We start from the raw sequence: 22,253 nt of genomic DNA on the forward strand, positions 1-22,253 counted from the left end.
TTCTTGCTCCATGCCACGTGCCTGAGGCTTGGTGGATGCTGAAGTGGTCCCAATCTCTACCCGCACCCTGAATAGCAAAGGTGGAGAACTTCCCTGCACCTCAGGTCATGGTGCCGGTAGTGCTGCGTACAGGCACCCCCTTGAACATGGTTCCGGTAATCGGGTCAGAGCCCATTAAAAGAGCCCTGTGGCCCTTTAGCGGTAGGACCGGTAGGATCTTGCGACCCCTCAGCCCGCTGGCCAGTAGCTGGAGCAGCCTCGGTCTTCTTGCTGGTTTTAGTACCTGACAACTGGAGACAAAAAAAAAAAGAGAAAAAGAATAACTTCTTCCAGGGAAGAAAGAGCGCATGGAATGACAAGGCCAGAGGCCTAACCCAGGAGCACTGGTGAAAGCGGTCCGTTCCAATCGGTGCAGAAAAGCGGACTGGGGAGTGGCGCCAGTAGGCAGAGTCAGGGGAGCGCATGCTGCCAAGGCCGTGCCCGCGCATGCAGCTAAATTTAGTGGGGCAGACATTTTTTTCTGCTGAAAAAGGTTCAATTTCCCATCCCTAGCGAGAGACGCCTATATAGTATGGCGGAAAGAGGACGGGATGTAGGAGTAAGGGCTGTAAATATAGCTGTACTAGTTCCTTTCATCATTTCTTTAGAAAGACCTTCCTGTTCATTCAGATTTGGGAGTCAGCAACTATTCACATGTGCAAGGGGCTGCTCCAGGGAGAAAACCTAAACAGTTCTTAGCTGAGCATTCAGGAAGGAACTATCTGTGAGGACATCGCACTTAGCCGAGAGCACTTGCCATCAGTATGGATTATTGTATGACCACCGGCCATAGCAACATTTCTGGGAGTTCTTAAATTAGCAGTGTAAGTCCTCTCAGTGGTCATTCCTTGCAAATTGAACCATTCATGGCACCTGGACTCCCATCTACTAGATCCTGCATGGTCCTTGGGCAGAGTGAGATTGGGATTGAATTCTATTGGGGTGTCGGGGACATTAAGACCCCCTAGAAAACAAACTTTGTTCGCAGCACCCCTGAGGTCCCTCTTGATGTCTGGAAAGTAGAGGGGTGGAGTTAGGAAAGTATAGCTGGTGTTTTTTCTTTGGAAGGAAAATAGCTATTTGAAACCAATGATGCCTGCATCTGGCCATATGATGAACGTACACATTGCACTGCATATACACCATATCTTACCTGCTTAATAAGAAATTCAAGAAGGCTTTAAGGTTTGACATTCTTTTGACTGGACTTCTTTAGTTAACCTGGCATTTTCATAACCTGTTAAAATTGTTGCCCCAGTCCAGATCATCAAACATAACCAAGCACACTCACATTCTACAAATTATTTACAACAATGAGAAACATGCCTTCCAGACAGCTTCTGGAACAGCCACCATGTGCCCCCTAGTGATGTTCTCGGTTAGGTCACCAAAACAGTCAACTCCACACTTCCCATTGTAGGCCATTCATATTGCTATAAAACTGGTCACCATTATTTCTATGCTGTGGCACTTTTGTAGAAAGGCCTGGGGGTTGGACCATATCCCTAATGATCTAATGCAGTCAGACCTGATTCAAGTACATTGGACACCCTTTAGATCAAGGGAATCCCCATAATTAAAAACCTGTGATCTTAGCTCTTGTGGGAATAGAGGGATGGTTCTATATTGTGCAGGTACTAAGCAAACTCTGTTTAGGCAGGAATAAATTAAAAGTTGAATCATGTAACCAAAATAAATAATACAATACAATGTAGATTGTGTTTTGGGTGTGCTTTAAATGGACAAAAAAGGGAGAGAGTAGAAATGGGTTTTAATGCATTCATTGGGTCTGTAGGGAAGGTCATTTCGTGTTAAGAACGAAAAGCTGTAGCCATGTTTGAATACAATGTCATAACCGACAGGCCCACAAAGCCCTCTATTGGTTGGCACTCGGAAGTGGTAAAGACCATAAAGACCATAAGGATGAACAATGTGAAAGCAGCATGCCTCCAGAACGAGGCTCTGCCAGAGTAAGTGTGAGATGTGAGAAAGGAATTGCACATGACATAACAGTATGCAAGTAGGCAGATGTTACCAGCATGAACTATGCAACCAGATGTAGCAGGGCTGCAGGAATACATGTTAAAGGGAATACGGTCCCTCTCTAACCTAGTCATCTATAACCTTCAGTTAGAGCTGCGGATTGGTAACTGCTGCTGCCGGAGATCTAGCAGTTAGTAACAGAGGTTCCCTAAATTGCGGCTCTCATTCTCCCTCAGTTACTTCCAAACTGTCACTATTCTCACTCTGGGTTAGTGTTCTAGTATGGGAGGGATTGTGCCTTGCACTTGCTTTGTTGGACTCAAGCTGTAGCACTCATGCTCAAGTATACCTCTCCCTCTCTATTTTCGACCCCGTCAACCCACTTCTAACTCCTCTCACCAATGCTCTATCCTACTGATGTTTCACTCCTTCTCCATCTCACCTTCAACCGTTTGAGGTTAACTCTTCTTCCACAATACTAACTCCTCATCCCACACTACTAGCACGTCTCCTTCCATCACCCCTCGTCCTCCTCATACCACCACCACCACCACCACCCCCCCTTGTCCTCCTCCTCCCGCCACCACCACCACCACCCCCCCTCCTCCTCCTCCTCCTCCTCCCACCACCACCACCACCACCACAACCGCTCCTCCTCCTCCTCCTCCTCCTCACACCACCACCCCTCCCCCCACCACTCCTCCTCCTACTACCCCTCCTCCCACCACTCCTCCCCTTCCTACTGCCACCCCTCCCCTTCCTACTGCCACTCCTCCCCTTCCTACTGCCACTCCTCCCCTTCCTACTGCCACTCCTCCCCTTCCTACTGCCACTCCTCCTCTTCCTCCTCCTACTACTCTTACTACCCTTCCTTCTCCTCCTACCACTCCTCCTCCTCTTCCCACCACTCTTCCTCCTCCTCTTCCCATCACTCCTCCTCCTCTTCCCATCCCTCCTCCTCCTACTCTTCCCATCCCTCCTCCTCCTACTCTTCCCATCCCTCCTCCTCCACTTCCCATCACCACCACTCCTCCCCCATCACCACCACTCCTCCCCCATCACCACTCCTCCTCTTCCCATCACTCCTCCCCCTCCTCCTCCTCTCCCCATCACCCCTCCCCCTCCTCCTCCTCTTCCCATCACTCCTCCTTCTCCTACTACCACTCCTCCCCCTCTTACTAACACTCCTCCTCCTCCTTCCAATACACCACCCACCAAAACTAAAGAAACAGCCTTCTCACATTCACTCCTTATACTTTCCTTTCTACAAACCTATCTTTCACTCACACTGCAGAGCCACAATCACTCCTGAGCAAGTACCTCACCAGGTAACAATCTCTTCTACAAGACGCCCCACTCTCATTCCACTTGCTGTTTTATTGGTCCACCCACCACTTCCACCTCTTGTGAACGCAGCCAAACAACCCACTCTTCCAGGATCCTGCCCTCTACTTAAATTAGCCACCTCCTTGGGGGATTGGTCAGCTCTCTCTGGCCAATCTGGTCCTAGTATCCTAGCCCGGAAAGTATATGTGTGAGACAGATTCTTTAAAAAAAGAACGAAGCCCCACCCACTTCTGCAATGCAGGACTGCCATGTATTGTCAATATTGGCCAGGTGGAATGCCTGTTATGTTTCATGTTTTGGAATTCCCGAGTAAGTGTTTTATGGTGGGATGGGTGCGGTCTCCTTGGCTACCCCTGGTGGTTTAGGGGGTTTTGTCACTGGAGCGCAAATGGCCCGATTTAGTTTGCTGTCTCCACCAAGTTTGGCCACCCATCGCAGACATGGGCAGCCCTTGTGCACTGTGGTTCCCCTTCTTGTAGTGGAGTCTGGCAGCTCCTGGCACTACTCTATGGGTTGCTTTCTCGGGCACAGCTGGCTACCATTCTGGAGTGTCTGCGGCTCTGAGAGTAAATGATCTGTTCAAGGGTATTGTGGCAGCCTGGGCCCTCCCTCATCTCCTCGGTGCACCAACCTTCTCAGCCTGCCGTCCTCTCCCACATAGGCAAAAATGCCTTTAAGCATCCAATGTCAGATGTAAGGATGGTGAAGATCGTGGTCTGCAGAGGTACATTTCAGCACACAGGAGAGGATTGGGGATCATGAACAGTTTGAAGGAGCCTGTCCCACTCAGGGTTAGTACTGGTTCACATTCACTCTATATGGCTCTCACTCCTTTAATCAAGAAGGGACAAGGCCAGAGCCAGACAATGAAAAACATCCAACAGGTATCAAGTTGATGAGTATCTGTGAGAAGGAAGCAACTTAATGTGGCAGAATGCCATGAAGAGGCGAATGATTAGAGACGGAGCATGGGAGTCCAGGGAGAGATTCCAGGAACTAAGAGAAAGATATCCAATGGAATACCAAAAGACGGGAGACAGAGTACAATCCCACAGAATAAATAAAGTACAACCCTCCCCTCCCCCATTCATTCACTTTCCTCCCTCCAACCTTCCTATCTCTCTTCAAGCTCGTAATTTAGGGGTTCTATTTGACTCCTCCCTCTCCTTCTCTCAAAATATTTCCCTCACTTCCCGCACCTGTCGCTACCACCGCTTCAATAGCCGCAAAATCCGTTCTTCTCTCACCTTCCATGCTACTAAACTCTTAATCTCCTCCCTCATCTTCTCCCACCCCTTTTACTGCTCCTCCCTACTTTTTGGGCTTCCTACTTCTCACCTTGCCCCTCTTAAATCCATCTACCACTCTGCGGTTCGAACCCTCTGTCTACTTACCACCCGTGACTCCATCTCTACCTCTCTCTCTTCCCTTGGCTGGCTTCCTTTCCACTCCCAACTTAAATTTCAATTTCTCTGCCTTGTCTTTAAATCTCTCCATGGTCTCACTCCCCCTTATCTCTCCTCCCTTCTCTCCTTCTACTCTCCCTCCCGTTCCCTTCGTTCAGCTGACCACTTCCTTCTCACTGTACCTCCCTCCCCCTGTGCCGCCTCTCGATTCCGCTCCTTCCAACTCCTAGCACCTCTACACTGGAACTCCCTTCCTCTTGCCATCCGCTCTACCCCCACCTTCACCTCCTTCCGCTCTTCCCTTAAATCTCTCCTCCTCCATTCTCCTCCTTGAATCACCTCCCCCTCCTTCTTCCCCCCTCTCCTCCCTATTCTTCCCCTAACTATTCCCCCCTCTAACCCTTCCCAACCCTCCTCCTACCATTTTTCACCACTCCCCTCCCATCCACTCCCTCTCCCCTCCCAACCTAACTCCCTCAGTTAATTGCTCTTTTCATTGTTTAGTCGACTGATTCATAATGTATTTGCTTCTACTGTTATTGGTTGTTTATGTAATTTGTTTATGTAATTTGTTGTTCAATTGTACAGCGCTTTGGCGTAAAGCGCTTAATAAATCAATAAATACAAATACAAAAAGAAAGACAGTGAAACACTGCTTTCAGAGAAACAAAGAACATTCGCAGAGCAGATAAGAATTTAAGAGACATTGAGATAATCCCGGTAATCTGTCAGACCTTTTATAAATCCTTTAAAACTCAATTTGTAATTTGTTTCCCTGACTTCTTTAGGATGGCGTGTCACAGCAACCTGAACGACCATTGCATCGGTCATCACCTCTATGCAGGCAACACCTAGATCCACCCCAAAGTGGACAAGGGATCAGGGGAACATCAGGTGAATAACTGCCAATGGGAGGTTCAGCACTTAATGCAACTCCCCTTGCTCTGCCGTAAAAGCAAGCAGACAAAAGCAGAGTTAACTTCTACAACCTTACACCTGTCCAGTCACCATATACACTTACACTAGTTCAAAATAGAGCATTTCTTTATTATTTGACAGTCACCTCTCCTTCATTTTGCAAAGCAATGCAAATACAAAAAGCATATTACCATACTTATTTTATTGATGTATTGTGGCCATTTATTGAGTGGGTATGTAACTTTGGGAAGCAATGGATCACATTATATTGAAAGAAGTTACAAGCATACGTTAGATGGCTATGGGGAAAATAGTCGTTACAACATAGCATTCACGACAGGCATACCTTTTAGGGAGGCTGGAAATAGTTACCATGTAAAGTTAGTGAAAACATGTCCCAGTGGTGAAAGAGGGCATATCGAAGTAATGGGGGTGAGCTGTAAAGAGTGGTTCTCAGGAAAGATAGAGGGCTATTTGGATCCAAGTGCATGTTTAAAGGGGTGTGATGGGAATCTCTGAAAAGGTGGGCCTAGATTTATTTTCCAAGTTGCATGAGGATCGGAGCAAATCTGATGTTGATGGGTAGAAGAATTCAGTCTGGGGCCATAAACTGAATGCTTGTTTCCTTTTTACCATTTCTTCTGCACTAGTTGGGCCAGGTCCATACGTCTGATGATGCATTGCCCAACAAACTGGTTACTTTCTCTACCAGGTAAGGGCAAGTGTGCATGGAAATAGGTTTGTATATGAAGTAATTGGCTTTGCAGGTCATTCATGTGGACATATACGCAGTGAATTTTGGATGTGGCATGCTGCAGAATGTAGGACACGTCTCACAGGTGGGGATGATGGTGGGTAGACTGATGAGCATGGAGTTTCTTTCATCACAATAGGATATGTCAAGCTATTTGTTTTAAAATTGTTCCTCATTAAGTGTTGTGGGGATAATTAGTGCATGAATTACATGAATTTTAGCATGCGCTGGATCTAATAATTTCAACAGTCCGCACCAGTTTAAAATAATGGTAACATTGCAGCACATGCCAAGCGCTGTGTGTGTTTTAATATACTGGCACTGAGGTGTAGCTTTTAGGGTAAACGAAAAAGGGGGGTTGCTTTGGGGCTTCAGCCATTAACATATGAACACTGCGCAGCATGTGCATGGCTTACAAGGATTAGACTCTGAAAAGCAGAAAATAGTGAATTTACAGCCTGCTTTAGTTTAGTTTCTTTATTTATTTATACCACGCACCGAACCCTGAGGTTACTAGGCGCCAGAGACTTAGAATGAGTTTAGCAAGTTACATGCATTTTCATGTTATACAAGACAATAGCGATAAGTGGAAATGACCAGGTTATATAGTGTTCGCAGTAATGAGCCAGGGTGGGGAACAATACAAGTGAGAGAAGGTGATTAGTCAATCAGTTGAACATTACTTGTTGGCAAGCCAAGACTTTGTTTTTGCTCTAAAGGTCCAGAACGATGGTTCCTTTCTAAGGTAAAGCGATATAGCATTCCATTGTTTAGCTACTAGAACCGGGAAGCTAGAACTACCTGCTTTTTTTAGGGTGAATTTGGGAATGTTAAGGCAGTGCGAGTATTGTGCTTTGTATAGTGTGGAAAACGTGAAGGCCTTGGAAAATAAATGTCTATTGTTCGAACAGTACAAACGCAGGAAGAGAGGCTGCATGTAGCATTTATTTTTCCATGCACAGGAAAGGATGGGTGAAGAGTGCCAAAAGGTTTTGTCATGTGTTTGATGGAACAAGAGGCGGGGGCAAGGATGTGCCATCAGAAAAAGTAGGTGCTTATGATGTGCAGATTCGATATTATCTATGGGTTTGGGGTTGAGTTTGGGAAAAACCTATACAAGAAATTAGCTGAGGGGGGGAGCTTGCAGATTGTTGCATCCATGGGAGAGCTGCGTTTGTATTTGTATTTTCCTGGGTCTGGACAGGGCCTTCGTTACCCATCATATTTCTGAGAATTTTTGAAAGAAACAGGACTTCAGACTTAACAAACCCTGTATGTGAACAAAAAAAGAAAAAAAACCTGAATCAGTGTTGTTCAAACTCTTGAAATGCTTCTCTTGTGTGTGGGTGCCCAGCTATAGCCGTGCTCTCAGAGCCAAGCCTGGCTATGAGCAGAGGGAGCTGGGGCGTTTTCAGTCTCAAGTCATGGGAGTGGGTATAAACAGGGGCTGCCAAAGAATTTTTTAGAATTTCTTGCAGGGGACTCTTGATTCGGCCAGGTCAGTTTGACCAAAAAGAGAATTTTCTCCTTTGCCACAGTATCCGACAAAGATGGAAACTCCCTAAATCTAAAATTGATTATGGAAATTGTATTATGCAAGAAATTCAGTTATTGCCAACATTAGAATAACGTGATATTTGACTAACACAGCAAAAGTGGAGGTAGTAAGTGGGACTGTTTCATAAAGTGCATTACTGAGTTGCATGCCAAGGTGTATCCCATCTACATCCCCAGTCTATACAAGGGGTTAACCACAATACATACATTATCCATGAATACTATATAGTGTCTTAAAGGCCAAAGAAACCCGTCTGTGTGGGATTGCATATTATAATTTATATTCTCCAATAACGTGCATGGGTAAATCTATTGGTTGTTTTGACCTTCGCTGAGGACAGGGGCAAATGGAATTGGTATGCAGACTCTTGGCACTAGATGGGGATTTGAGGTTGTGTTGCCTTACAAACAATATTATTCTCTTCCAATGAAAAATGTTATTCCTGTGTTTTGCATATGTTCAATGAAAATACAATGCTGATATTTTTCTCTGCATATTTTTCCTGGTTTGCTAAAAGCTTATAAAGTGCCTCAGGGTATGATTGTAGAAACTGTGTATTGTTTATTATTGTGTGGTCGGTTTATTTTGTGATACATAGAGTGTGAAGTTTGGTGCATCCAGTATAACTAATGTGAAAAGATGTATTTTATTCAGATTTTTGTAATGGGCCCTATCGCTGTCCCACTCCTGCTAGTTTCGAAAAGCACCTCCTCCCAAAGCAACTCTGACCCCAAGTTTAGTAGCTGGGGACCATTGATCCTACTGTCCAAGTTCTTCTGTGTTCTGGAGGGGACGTACCTATAGGCTAGTGCCATATCTATATAGCCTCCCTATGGAACATACTAACTGTTTGTATTTATTTGTGCCTTCCATAAGCTCAGCCCAATGTACTCTCTCAATCATGTCCATGTAATACCTTCTCTCTACCTCCGATGTCCCCCCTCTCTCGCTCTACTCTCCAGTTCCCAACTCCATCCTCCTTCATTCACTCTAACCTGTCCCTCAGGTGTCCTTATGCTTCACCTCCACCCTTTGTCCTTAGTCTAATGTCCTATTCACACCTACTCGCTTCTCTATATTACACCTTCTTATGACACTCCTCTCTGCACTTCCACTCCCTTCTCTGCTATACTACTCCCATCTGCGCCCTCCCACTCTACCACCCCACCTTCCACTCAGTCACTCCTTCCACTCAGTTACATCCACTTCAGTCACTTCTACCCTAACTCACATAACCACACTTGCCACACTATCACGCACACTTGTTCCGCGGTACCACCACTTGCACACTCTATCCGATGCCTCACCTGCTGAAAGAAAAGACTCCTCCACAATCCTCTAAAAATTAGAGTAAATGAAGCAAGGTAAAATGTGATCCTTTTGCGTCATTGCAGTCATTCTTCTCTGCCCTCTTTATCACAGCAATTCTTAAGGGGTCACAACAAAGGGACAACAGTTGCCCATGGACACATTTAAAAATAGAGAACATACAACCTAGGAGAACTGCTTTGCTCTAATAAATTCAGATCTAAAGGATGAAGAGCCTAGCGATAATTACAGTAATCGCACTGCATTCCTAATGTGTGTCCGTCAACCAGTATTCCAACTGAGATTTAGGTCCTTTTCCCTCATTTCCATCGGCCAGGTCACCATTTTTTTAAAATGAGCAGAACCAGGATTCCGCTATCCTGTACAGCCGAACTGATCTTGGTATGACAGCTTTCATACACAACTTTGCTGGTTCTATAGCCCTCTAGCTGCAAAATGATAGAATCTGCTGGACCTACTAGGAAATTAGAAGCTGCCCCCGCCCCCAAATACTTGATTTCTGTTGGAATTAAATACGACACAGCACCTTGCCCATAAAACCTGCATCCCAGTCTTAATGGAGGGCATCTGACATATCTTCAGCATTTTCCCTTGTGGGGTAAAGACACCTTAGCTCCCAAGGGCAATAAATGCAGCCACCCCACAAAGTCAATGGGAGTTGGGTAAAGCAAGCAACATAGGAATATGACAACTGCACAGAGGTACCAGACCATACAAACAAGGGTTTTTTCTAGAGAGGGAGGGAAGGTAGTCTGAACTCCTCTGCATAATCTCAGGAAGCCCACAATACCAACATTTGAAGTCAACACATTGCCTTTTCTTAGTGGCTACATTCTATAGTATACATAAGCAGAATAAGTCTGTAAAATAGGTTTTAAAAATGTTACAGAAGGAAGTCAAAAAGGTAGTGTGCTATCTTGTGGCACTGCCCACTTTTAAACACTTCAAGGTGACAACAGTACCCACAAATACAAAATAGGATTATGGAAAAAATATGAATAATTCTTACCAAAGCAAGCAATGTTTCCATCCAATCCAATGTACTTCAGGTCATATCTGGCTGCTTCGCTTTCTATGGGATCGCTCTCAGATGTATCATCCATGGCAAATATTTCTTTTTGTCGAAATTCAGCATTGTCATCAAAATTTATTTTTGCATCAAAGCAGACAACTAAAAAAAACACAAACGAGTATTCTGAGCAAACTCGCACCATTGTTAAAATTACGCAAGGAAAATAGCAGAGCAAAAGAAAAATATCAAAAATGTAAGTTCAAAACAATCGTAACATGTAAGACCTATGTAATGATAGTGCATGTCTTCTTTTGCAGCACCAGTGGACTTTATCATAAATCAAGAAATTACAAACATGGAAGAATGGAAGTGACCCATGAACCACATGGCCCATTGGTACCAGGCAAGATGCAAGTATAATTACCTCACTGACATTTGATACCTAACCAGGATTTCCTGGAAACATTGAAGTGATGAGATTAAAATCACCCGACATGCTCTTGGTTTTATTGGGAGAACAAGGTCATCAACACTGAAATTAAATGCATCTTTTATTATGCATCTGGAATCCCGTTTTCACCAAAATGTAAAACACTTCAAATGAAAAGCTCTACAATTTGGCAGCGATTTTTTCAAATTACGCCTTCAGTTGTCCCTTTCAGAACCCTGTATTGGTAAATATGCAAAATGTATATTTTATGAAGATTAAAGCAAATAAAATAATAAACAGTTTAACAAGCATTTGCACCAGTCGTGTAGGAGCCAACCAACGCCAGACGTGAATTTAAAATGTGAGCCTGTGCTCAAGGGAAGCTGCTAGCTGCTCCCTTTGGTTCACTCGCCCAATTCTACCACCCCACCAAGCACTCTATTCTCCTCCCCTCACTCACTGCCCATATTTTCCCTGCCCACGTTTTCTGCAGTGGTCCATGGACAGCAACAAGGAACTCACTCCCAAACTACAGCCAGGTGGCCATCTTGGACAAGGTCAACCATTTGATGAAGAGGTGCAAGGTCAAGCACAAGTCTTCAAAGCACCCCCCATCCACACATGTCACGGTCTAATAAAGTTAATTTCTATGTTTGCAATTGGGCTTGGCCCAAGCAGTTGATGAGGCCAGAGTAAACAGCAAAACCTGTGCACAAACACAGAACTATACGCTACATTGGCAAAGCAGTTTTGGCTTTAGCAGGTGTTCATTATCTTTTACAAATATAGGCATGAATTTGCGACACATCTCCATAAAGAATGGGCTCGGCTCAAAGAACAGGCAAGCTACAGTGTTTGTTGTCAAGTGACTGTTGATGGATGATCGGATGGCCACAGCTGAACAATTAAATACTTGTAACATTTTAAATCAGCAGCGGAGTCACAAAGCCTGTAGTGTACACAACATGCTATGAATGTGTAGTATCATGACAAGCAACTTTGGAAGGTGGAAAGTAGAGCGGGGCAGATGACGGGTGGTGATGAGAGGGAGAGAGTAAGAGGATGGCAGAGCTCCTTGTACTGATACCTCTCAAAACAGATGCGATGAGTAAATTAATACTAAATCACTGCTTACACTTTCTGCTTCCTACTTGCTGTAACTACTCAGTCGCTTTCTCTTCCTCCTTTTCACTCGGCACCTTGCCCTCTCACCTGTGGTGTCCCTCAAGGATCTGCCACCCCACCTATTTTGTTCAACATCCAAGTCCAGCCTCACGCCAAACTCATCTTCCCACGGCTTCCTATCCTAGTCCTACACAGATGATACGCAAATCATTGTGGGTCTGGACCTCTCTCAGAAACTGTGTCCAATTTTCGGGCAGGTCTGGCGGCCGTGGGGGAGTGGACGAGTAGAAACTGGCTCATGCTGAACAGTGACAAAACTGAGTTGGTGTAGGCCCTCTTGCTGCTGCGGCTATGTGGACCCTCTGTTCTGGCATCCCTCCCTTGGACCTTTCCCTACCCCCGTCTCGGTTGTCAAGAATACGGCTATTCTAGGCTTGGAGGATAGCTTAGAGGCAACATGCTCACTTTGGAAGCAAGACGAAGCGAAGCAGCACAGGTTCGATTCCTGGGTCCGCGATTAGAGACCTCTGGGTATTAAGCGTGTTATAAATAAGCAATTTATAATAAAATAATGATATAATAATTACTCTGTCAGCAGAAAAGCAGGTTAGTGTGGTGTGAGAGCAAGGCCACCATACACTTCAAGTTCTCAGGACGGTTCTCCCTTTCTTACCCACGCAACTCAGGGCACCCTATGGTTGTACCGTTGGTTTATCTGCCTTGGATTATTGCAATGCGCTATACCTGGGGCTGCCCACCTATCTCATTGACCGGTTAAAAGTCCTTAATTTTGGCCCCCAGTTATTCTCATGCGACCCCTATCATCCACCGTCTGCACTGGCTTGTAGTGGCCAAGCGGATTTCTTTCAAATCCATCTGCCTGGTTCATCGCACCTACTATGGTAGGGGCGCAGAATGCCTCTAGCAGACATTCCGTCAATATGTCCCTAACCGGGCGCTGCCTGACCCCACTCTTACTTGCTGGTCATCCCCTGTGCTAATTTTTCTCAGATACTTCTCTGTTGTGGCGGCCAAATGGTGGAATGCTTTTCCTCTGTCATTTCAGAAAACTAAAGACTACTTGTCCTTTAGGCGGGCACTGACAACATTTCTATTCTGAATCCACGAAGTTGGTGGTCCCTCTCCCAGTGTTGCTTAGTGCCAAGATGCCCTTGGGCGAATGTTGCGCTCTATAGGTACAATTACTACTACTACTACAGATTTGGCGACGAGGCGGTTTGTTGCACTGCGTGTGAAAGGTGCTCGGCCCAAGCATCAGGGACACCTGGCGGAAAGGGAGGGTGGCCATGCCCAACTGAGGTACAGAGATACTTCGAGAGCGTGCGCCACCAAGGGCAGACGGCGCTCGTTATGCCAGGCGTGTTCACTTTGCCTTTGCCTAGCAACAAAGTCCACAAAGCGGTATTGTGCTATGGGACGTGTTTCTTTTAACGATCAACAGGATTACAAGATTTTTATCAGTAATGCGAGCACTGTGCTGCCTGAAAAGAGAGTACATACTGTGGTGGTTCAGAAGGAGTCGCCGGGTACAGACTGGACATTTCTATCCGGTTTATTCTAAAATATTAATGAAAATACAAATCTTGCTCTATATTGCTATAGGGATGTTCTCTTCCTATCCGATCTAACTAAGGAGCTCATCTGTCGTCGAAGTCTAACTAAAAAAAAGTCCTCTGCCCAAAACCGAATCTACCTGACCCTACTGCTAAATCTAGTAACTAAACTTTGGCAAAAGAATTTCTCTTGGCTGCAGTTGTTTTCGAAATTCGAAAAGGGTCGTCGACAGGGCATGCTAGTAATACTATCCCTAGTGTGACATCCACAATACCCATGGTCTGTCACGTGTCGAGGTCCCATTTTTCTGACATGAGGTAGCATAAAGTGTAGTGGGAGTACAGTTGTATCCAAGCAGATACGTACCAGACAAGCTCAATCATCCGTGGTGCCTTCTCTCCGAGGGGAAGAAGGGTAGACACATGTGAATCTAGCCAGATACAAGCATCAGAAATATGATTACGTTGAGTAATGCATCCCTTCTGAGGCTTGTGGAATCTGCTTAGATCACATGCTGTGCATAGATTAGCAAGCAGTGTTAGGAGAAGGTGGTAGAATGTGAGAAGGTTCATAGACGAACAGATGTCTTAGAACCGCTTGTCCCACCTGTGTATCCGTCTTGGAATAAGTGCCAATGCACTAAGGCTGAGTGAAAGTGTGCACTGAGCTCCATGTAGCTGCTTTGCAAATGCAGTCTATAGGGACATTTGCAATGAAAGCCAGAGTGGTTCATGTGCTCCTTGTGGAGTGAGCTCTAGGCGTGAAAGGCAGGGTCTTGTTTAATATTGAATAGCACAATTGTATATATCTGACTATCCATCTGGAGATGGCATTTGTCTCCATAGCACCAGGCAGAGAAGGAGACGAACAGTTGGTCTGTTTTTCTTAGCCGTCTGGTCTTGTTTACATAGTAAAGGACCGGCCTCCTCACATCTAGTGTGTGGAGTTTTACCTCAGCTGAGGTGGTGGGGTTCTGAAAGAAAGCCAGTAGCTAAATAGACTGGTTTACGAGAAGTTTAAAGATGAACTTAGGGGAGAACCTAGGGTGAGAACGTAAAAACAGCTTGTCCTTGTGTATGATTAAGAAAGGGTCCTGCACTGACAATGCTTATATTTCACCAACTCTTCTTATGGAAGTAATAGCCACTAAGAAGGCATTTTTGTAAGTCAGGTGTTTAAGACTTGACTTATGCATCGGGTCGAAAAAGGGGGTCGCATGAGCTTAGCGAGTACAACATTGAGATCCCATCCTGGCGGCGGGTTTGAAATCAGAGGGTGGAGTCTCTCTACTCCCTCCATAAATGCTTTGATGACAGGCACCTTCCACCATGAGACATTATTGTGGGAGGTGGTGTAGGGTGACAAGGCCGCCAGGTGGACCTTTAAAGAGTTGAATACTAACCCCGAGTCTAGCAAGTGGAGCAAATAATTTAGAATGTGGCATGGGGTACATTCTATGGGGTTAATTTGTTTAGACTGGCACCAAATTACAAATCTTCTCCACTTCTCGAAACAGTGTCTAGTGTTAGGCTGTCATGCTTCCTTTAGGATATCCATGCACCTCTGTGGCAGGTTAAGATGTCCGAAATCTAGGACTTCAGGAGCCATGCTGCCAAGTTCATTGAGTGAGGTTGAGGGTGTACTGTTAATCCCCTGCGCTGAGTGAGCAGATTGGTCAAGCACGGGAGCTTGATGGGCTCGCACAACGGCCAGGTTGTGCAGATGTGGATACCAAGGGTGTCCTGCCCACGGAGGAGCAACTAGGATGAGTGTCACTTGTTCCTTGTGGATCTTGTTCACCACCTTCTTCATGAGAGGGGTTGGGGGGAAAAGCATAAGCAAATTTCCACGACCAGTTCATCCATAGGGCATTCCCCTTGGAGCCTGGCTGGGGGATCCTAGATGCGAATTCTGGGCATTGAATGTTTTTGCTAGTAGCAAATAAAGTCTATTGTGGGGGAACCCCATTGTGAGAGGAGGTGCTCTACGACCCCTGCGTGTAGTCGACATTCGTGTTCCTCTGGTAGGGGATCTCTGCTCAGTGAGTCTGCCAGAGAGTTGAGTTCCCCTGGAACGTGCGGTGACAATAGGAATATTTTCTGTTTGAGTGCCCATTTCCACATTTCTTGCGCAGGCCTGGACAGATTTGGAGAACGTGTGCCCCCCTGTTTGCTGATGTAAAACATTGCTGTAGTGCTGTCTGTCAGGACTTGCAATGATTGGTTCACTAGGTGAAACCCGAATGCTTGAAGGGCCTTGAATACCGCCAGTAGTTCCAGCAGATTGATGTGGTTCTGTGCCGCTGAATGAGACAACAGACCATGAGCTGTGTGATGAAGGTAATGAGCCCCCGCCCACCCGGCGAGCGAGGTGTCTGTCATGACAATTGCCTGCACTTCCGGATCGTGGAAGGGTTTCCCCTTCTATAAATTTCTCTTGTCCACCAGTGAAGATTTTGTACTAGTGCTGGCGAAACAACCACTAGATCGTCCCACTGACCGCTTGCCTGAGAGAACTGTTTCGCAAAACCACTCCAGCACGGGTCGCAGGCGCGCGTGTGGATCCAGGTAAATGCAAGATGCCATCATGTCTAGAAAATGCATAGCTTTGCTAACGCTTATCTGGCGGGCAGCTTGATAATGCAGTATTTGCAGTAACATATTTTTCACTCTTTCCTATGATGGAAAGACCAACCCCACTTCTGAGTTTATAACAGCTCCTAGGAACTGTTTGGTTGTGCTCGGCACTAGGCTTGATTTCTTCTTGTTGATGGAGAAGCCCAACTGAAAGAGAAGGTTGATAGTTCTTTGAATGTTTTGCCTGCAAATTAGGGGCGTCTCCCCTGTAATCAGCCAGTCTTCCATGTAAGGGTACACTGGAATTGCCTCCCTGCGCAGGTGTGCTGCCACCACCGGCAATACCTTTGTGAATACCCTTGGAGCAGATGTTATTCCGAAGAGCAGCACTTTGAATTGATAGGGCTGGTTCTCGATCTTAAAATGCAAGAATCTTCTGTGCGCTGAGAATATTGAAATATGAAAATAGGCATCTTTCATATCCAATGTTGCCATGTGTGCCCCTTTTTTTAGCAGAGGGATTACCTCTTGTAGCATAGTCATGCAGAACTTTTGCGGCTTGACATATATGTTTGCAGGGTGTAAATCTAATACTGGGCGCATTGTTAGATCTTTCTTTGGCACAAGGAAGTAGGTTGAATAAATGCCCTCGTTTACCTGGTTGACCGGGACGATTTCTATGGCGTCCTTTTGGAGCAGCATGGCGATTTCCTCAAGGAGGATGCATTGGTCTTCTTTGGAGTGGGTTTTCTGGCAAGGGAGATGGTTCCGGGGTCGCTCGAGGAGCTCGATGCAATATCCGCCCGCTACGGTGGACAGCACCCATCTATCTGAGATGAATCCCTCCCATGCTTGGGTGAAGTTGGAAATGTGTCCTATTGGAGAGGCATGGGAGGGCACGTGAAGCGGGCAGTCACTGTTTTGAAGGTGGGGTAGCAGCTCTACAGGAGGAGCTCCTTCCCTGACCGGGGTATCTGCATGGACCTCTCTGTTAATTATGAGAGGCCTGGCCTTCATTACTCCCCCAGGATGTTCCGATTTTTATTATAGCTCGAACCCCTCTGGGAATTTTGTCCACGTGAGTGACAAAAATTACGGTTAACCCTCTGGCCAGTGGGTTTGTTGGTCAGCTGGCCCAATGACTTCAGTGTATCATTCTTCTTTTGCAGTTTTCAAGGCATCCTCAACGGCCCTACCAAACGGTACAATGGGCTCAATGGGCATGTTGAGCAGAGTGGCTTGCGTCTCCTGCTTGAAGCCGGATTGGTGTAACCAAGCGTGGCACTTAATAATAGTTCCCTCTGCTACGATTCTGCCAGCGTGGTCTGCGGCATCAAGCTGACTTTTTAACAAGCAGCTTGGAACTGCCCTGCCTTCCGAAGACGCAAGGGCCAATTGTGTTTTGAGGGGTTCAGGGGCTGATAGCAAAGCTGAGATCTCATCCCATTTATGACAGTTATAACTAGCTAAAAGGGTGGAGTTATTAGCTATTCTGGCCTCAAAGGCAGGGGAACAGGCCACTTTCCTCCCCATAGTATAGAGCCTCTTACTCTCCTTGTCTGGAGGTGCCTCAAAGGAGGCTAGGGGTGGACCAGCTCTCTTCCTGGTAGTAGTAACAACGAGAGAATCAGACTCGAGTTGTCCCCTGATGTATAGTGGGTCTGAGGGGGCAGGTCTGAAAAGCTTTTCTATGCAGGGGTTAACCGCCCATGTCTGATTAGATGTTTCCAGCAAGGGTTGTATCTTTCACTGAACGGACCGCAGGAGGGGGATTGTTAAGGGACTTCAATTCAGCACTCCAACTAAGTCAATGCCTGATCTGGGATGCCCAAGGGAAGCCCTTATTTATATAATTTTATGACTAGTTATAATCTGGATGATAAACCCTTATATAACGCCCCTCTCTTTGAATCCCCCTGACCTCACTGAGCCAAGAAGTAGGTTTGTTTTGCAAATTAAAAGATTTATTGAAAAATTAAACAAGATATATATATCACACTTATATAAATAAATTAATATTTGATAACACACTTATGAAGATAATGTTGATCAACAATGGATCCTAGCACACTTTTTTTATCAGTTAGGAGTTGGTACAGAAAGGATAAAATAGCTGAGAATGCTTTATGGTTTCAAGGAAGAGTAATGGTGGAAAGGAATGCAGTACAGAAATAAACTGATATGGATTCAACAAGAGATAATATAATCACTTTTCCCCTTTGTGGCAATTCACTCCCCCCTATGCAATATAAAGAGATGGAAGGAAAGCACACAGTTTTCAGGAAAACAATCACAATACGAATTTCAGTTCCCCCCTAGTAAGCTTAGAACACAGGGATGATTTTAAAACACAGGCAAAATACTTAAATGTGATTTGCAAAGAAGTGAAAATATGCTAAAAATCATCTTAATTCCTGATAGGCGATTCAGGGTAGGTGACAGCTACTTTGAATTAGTTCAGGTCAACACTATCAGTGATTCATGAGGGATTATTAGGTTGAAAACGGATTTCAGCAATGCAAAGCAAAAGACAGCGATTTTTTTTACAAGTGATGAAATTCAGCTAGTTGCAATTCGCGGCACTTTTTCCGAATGCGTCGAGTGCGATTGAAAGCTGAGGATCCTAGCTTTCAAATGAAAGTTAAATCTCGTTCCTAGCACACACGTATCAAAAGATACGGACGATTTCGTGGAGGTAGATTTTCAGAAATGAAATTATTCAGAATGGCAAATGACACTTTCACAGCCTTAAAATCAGAGAATGGACACACGATTTCTATGATGCAGTTCTGGACAGGTTAAAATGGTTTGAATCAGATTATTTTAGACTAAGAGATTGGTTCTGGCACAGTTTTCAGGATACTCACTCCTAGTCTTGGAAGGAATGGGCCTCCGTCACAGATCTGGTCAACAGGTTTAGCTGGGGTTCTCTCGCCACGGACGGTCTCTGGTACCCGTTCTGCTCACAGCGATCTGGGTCAGCTCTGCTCTGCTGGTCTGGATCTCTGGTTCTGGCAAAAGTTCTTGGCATTGCACAGCGGTCTGGTCTGGGTCTGGTCTGTGGTTCTGGATACAGCACTGCTTTCTGGGTTCTGGCATAGGGTTCTAGCAAGAATCAAACAGCACTGCCCGGCTGTTGAAGAGTCAGGTTGCATAAGATTTTGAGGCCTGCTGAAAAGGATTCAGCTTGTAGTTCAAGACCCTCTGCTTAAAGTTCTGGATCTGGAGTATTCTGGATATTGCCTGGTCCGGCAAAATGCTTCGCAGGAAATCAGTTTGAAATGGAAAAGTGAATGTCTCTACCTGGGTCTCACTGACTCCTTTTATGTCTTTTGAAAATGGGTGTGTGCATGGACATAACTAAGCCTGCCCCTCACAACTTATCATTGGCCAAGTTCTCCTCTCTCCCTTGATTGGAGGAAGGAAATGGAGTGTCATCATGATGAGGTAGGTTTATGGGTCAGAGGATCCTCCCCTTGTCAATTTGCCCACAAATCTATTTTTGATCCAAATACATATTTATCTATGTACAATTTTTCTAATATTATATGTCCAGTTAACATATTTTCTTTAGCACCAAATCATCCGATCCCTGTCTTTGTAAGATGTTGTGTCCACTTCTGACAGAATTCTGCCCTTTTCATCCAGAACACAACCTCTAAACTTTCCAGAATTTACACAAACATGTGCAAGGAATATGGCCATCAGATGATAAAGTGTCAGATTTTTAACATACAGACATTTGGAGTAATACCCTATTTTTCGCTACTACCCCCCCAGAACATACCACAGAGTCCTAACAGCTCTTAAAACGTGCACAGAAAAATCACAAGAATAAATGATATTATATAATTTTGACAATTTCGTACTATGAATTATTCATCTTTTTAAAATTATGCTCTGGCTCAGATGGGTGTGGTTTAGGTTCCAAAGCACATGGGGGGATTTCTGTTTGTCCCCGCCTCCAGCTCAGGTAGCTCCCAGAAGCACTGCTCCCCCCAGTTTCTTCCAAGAGGAAGCCATTTACGACCCCCCTAATTTAACATTTGCCTGAGCCAAGGAAAGCTCATTGTTCTGTTTCCTGCAGCCCCAGGTACCCCACCCCTAATTCAATCCGAGAGGTGTAATCTCCTTTTGGTGGGAACAGCAGAAGGCAGCCAGGCCTGTGAATGCAGTTGCTGGGCAAGTTTCAACACCTGTCGGGGGTAGTTGCCGGGCAGAATTCAATCTCTTCAAGCCAGGCTTCAGCCAAATGTCACTTTTGTTCCAGTTTTTTTCATGCAAATCAAACTTACAATTTTGACACATGCAGCTAGAACACTGATTCTAAGTTCAAAACTATGACATTTAAAGAGTTGCAACCAATGTGATTCATTTATTTTAAACATTTCGATTTTAGTGGCTTTAAGTCCAATTTCACTTAAGCTGCTGACATCCACCGCTCAGCCAGTTGTGTTATGAACATTATTTTAGGCACTTCATCTTTCCAGATTTTGTATACACACAAGACTACATTCTGCCAAATGTCTGCTGGTGTTCAGTGAGATTTTTGAATATCTTGCAATGTTTGGAATAGGCATCTTGAGCTTGCATTTCAGAGAAACAAAGGTGATTTCAAGGCGCTTTTTGAGCTAACCGGTACTGCTGTTTTTCCTTTGGCACCACGTTTCACTCATGACGCTTCTGGCCCATCACGCTCGCAGTGGTGGGTGGCAGGTCAGCTGACCATTTTGGTGTGCGCAAAACTGCTCGGTTTTCCGGGATTCTGGCACAAATGTGGGCTTTTCAGCCATCTTGGATTTTCTAAACCCACAGCACCAAATGTTGTAACATAATGATTCAAACGTGGGTCAAGACACCTGACAGGATGAACTGAGCGACAGCCTTCTTATACCCCAAAATATCATCAACTAAATATTTGTCCTGCTGAGTTTCCTGCGTTGCAATATGGAAATGTTCATCTGCCTTGACAAGCACATCATTTAATAGTGGCTGGTTATCAATGGGTGAATCCATCACAGGAGGATTCTGATCGACGGGAGAATCCATGTTATGCATGTCTGGATCTGGGTCAACCTCATCATCATCATCATCCCCATAGTAAGGGTCTGCTGCCTCTTGATATGCATAGATGTCGTCAGTGTCCGGATCATACAGGTCAATGACTGGGAGGTCTTGCACTATGGTATCGGGGCAAGACCTTTTAGAAGGGGTTTCAGGGATCTGAGAACCAGAGGCCCCTGTTGTGGGAGGGGTGGGACGGAAACTGGTGAAATAATTAGCATCTTTTTCATAAAGGTTTGCCATGAAGGTCATCTTCATCATGTCCCTTATCAATATCCTCAAATGACCATTGGATAGAGCTATGAATGGACATAGGGTCAATAGAAAGTCCCTGATTCTGTGGAGTGGATAGGACTTTAGATGAAGGTTGGGCCTTCTTTAGGGCTGAAGATAAGGAAACTTGTGCCTGTGGGTCCTTACTCTTATGAGGGGCCCGGTCCTCCTGGGACTGTTCCCTGTGAGTGGTCTTAGAAGACTTCTTCTTGGACTCCCTACTCTTGACTAGGCCCTCTGGGACGTGCTTTACCAAGTGGGCTTGTCCCGTCTGTATAGGGTTTTTTACCGTTTGACGAAGCACGTCGAATTTCGGCTGCAGGCTGATCTGAAGTCGCATCTGCTGATGTGTGAAGTTCGGGAATGGTTTTGCTCACGAAGTCTGTTCTGTCTTTCGACATGTGACGATCTGGAGTGCCCAGAGGACAGTGAATCTATGAGAACTCTCCCTAGACGTCGGGGTTTGGCCTTTGTTCAACACACGTGTCGAGTCTCGGCCGTGGGTTGTGTGCTTAGTGGAGGGGGTTGTGAGAGCGCCACCGACACCGGGTGTCGTACCTGTAACAAGGCCGCCAGCCGGGGTGCCTACGCTTGGGAAACCAGTGTCTCCCTGTTGCCTTCGCCGTCAGATACCGTGATGTTGCTGCAGTCTCTGAAAGTCCCCTCCACATCCATGGTGGCCTCGACCTGCATGGCAGGCCCAGCATTTGGTTAAGCGGTCCTTCAACGTCTTGGGTTCAAAGAGCTTACACGTTCGACAGGTCCCTTCAACGTGGTCCCGAGGGAGACAAAGGTTGCACACAAGGTGCTTGTCAAGCCACAGGAAGTTTTGGTGCACTTAGGGCACAATTTAAAAGGGGTCCT

At 45.5% G+C, this 22,253-nt stretch overlaps 1 protein-coding gene across 2 annotated transcripts in view; it reads right to left on the reverse strand.

Annotated features, from left to right (window-relative positions):
- The window catches only part of SUCLG2 (succinate-CoA ligase GDP-forming subunit beta), a 732,334-nt gene that overhangs the window by 377,096 nt on the left and 332,985 nt on the right, over positions 1-22,253 (reverse strand). For both annotated transcript variants that reach the window (XM_069643788.1, XM_069643789.1), the window contains exon 8: positions 10,344-10,505. In XM_069643788.1, coding sequence (XP_069499889.1) covers positions 10,344-10,505 — 162 coding nt within the window. The remainder of the gene's footprint in view (positions 1-10,343; positions 10,506-22,253) is intronic.

This window comes from Ambystoma mexicanum, chromosome 2p, assembly GCF_040938575.1.
Source record: "Ambystoma mexicanum isolate Mex_15411 chromosome 2p, UKY_AmexF1_1, whole genome shotgun sequence".
Taxonomy (NCBI): domain Eukaryota; kingdom Metazoa; phylum Chordata; class Amphibia; order Caudata; family Ambystomatidae; genus Ambystoma; species Ambystoma mexicanum.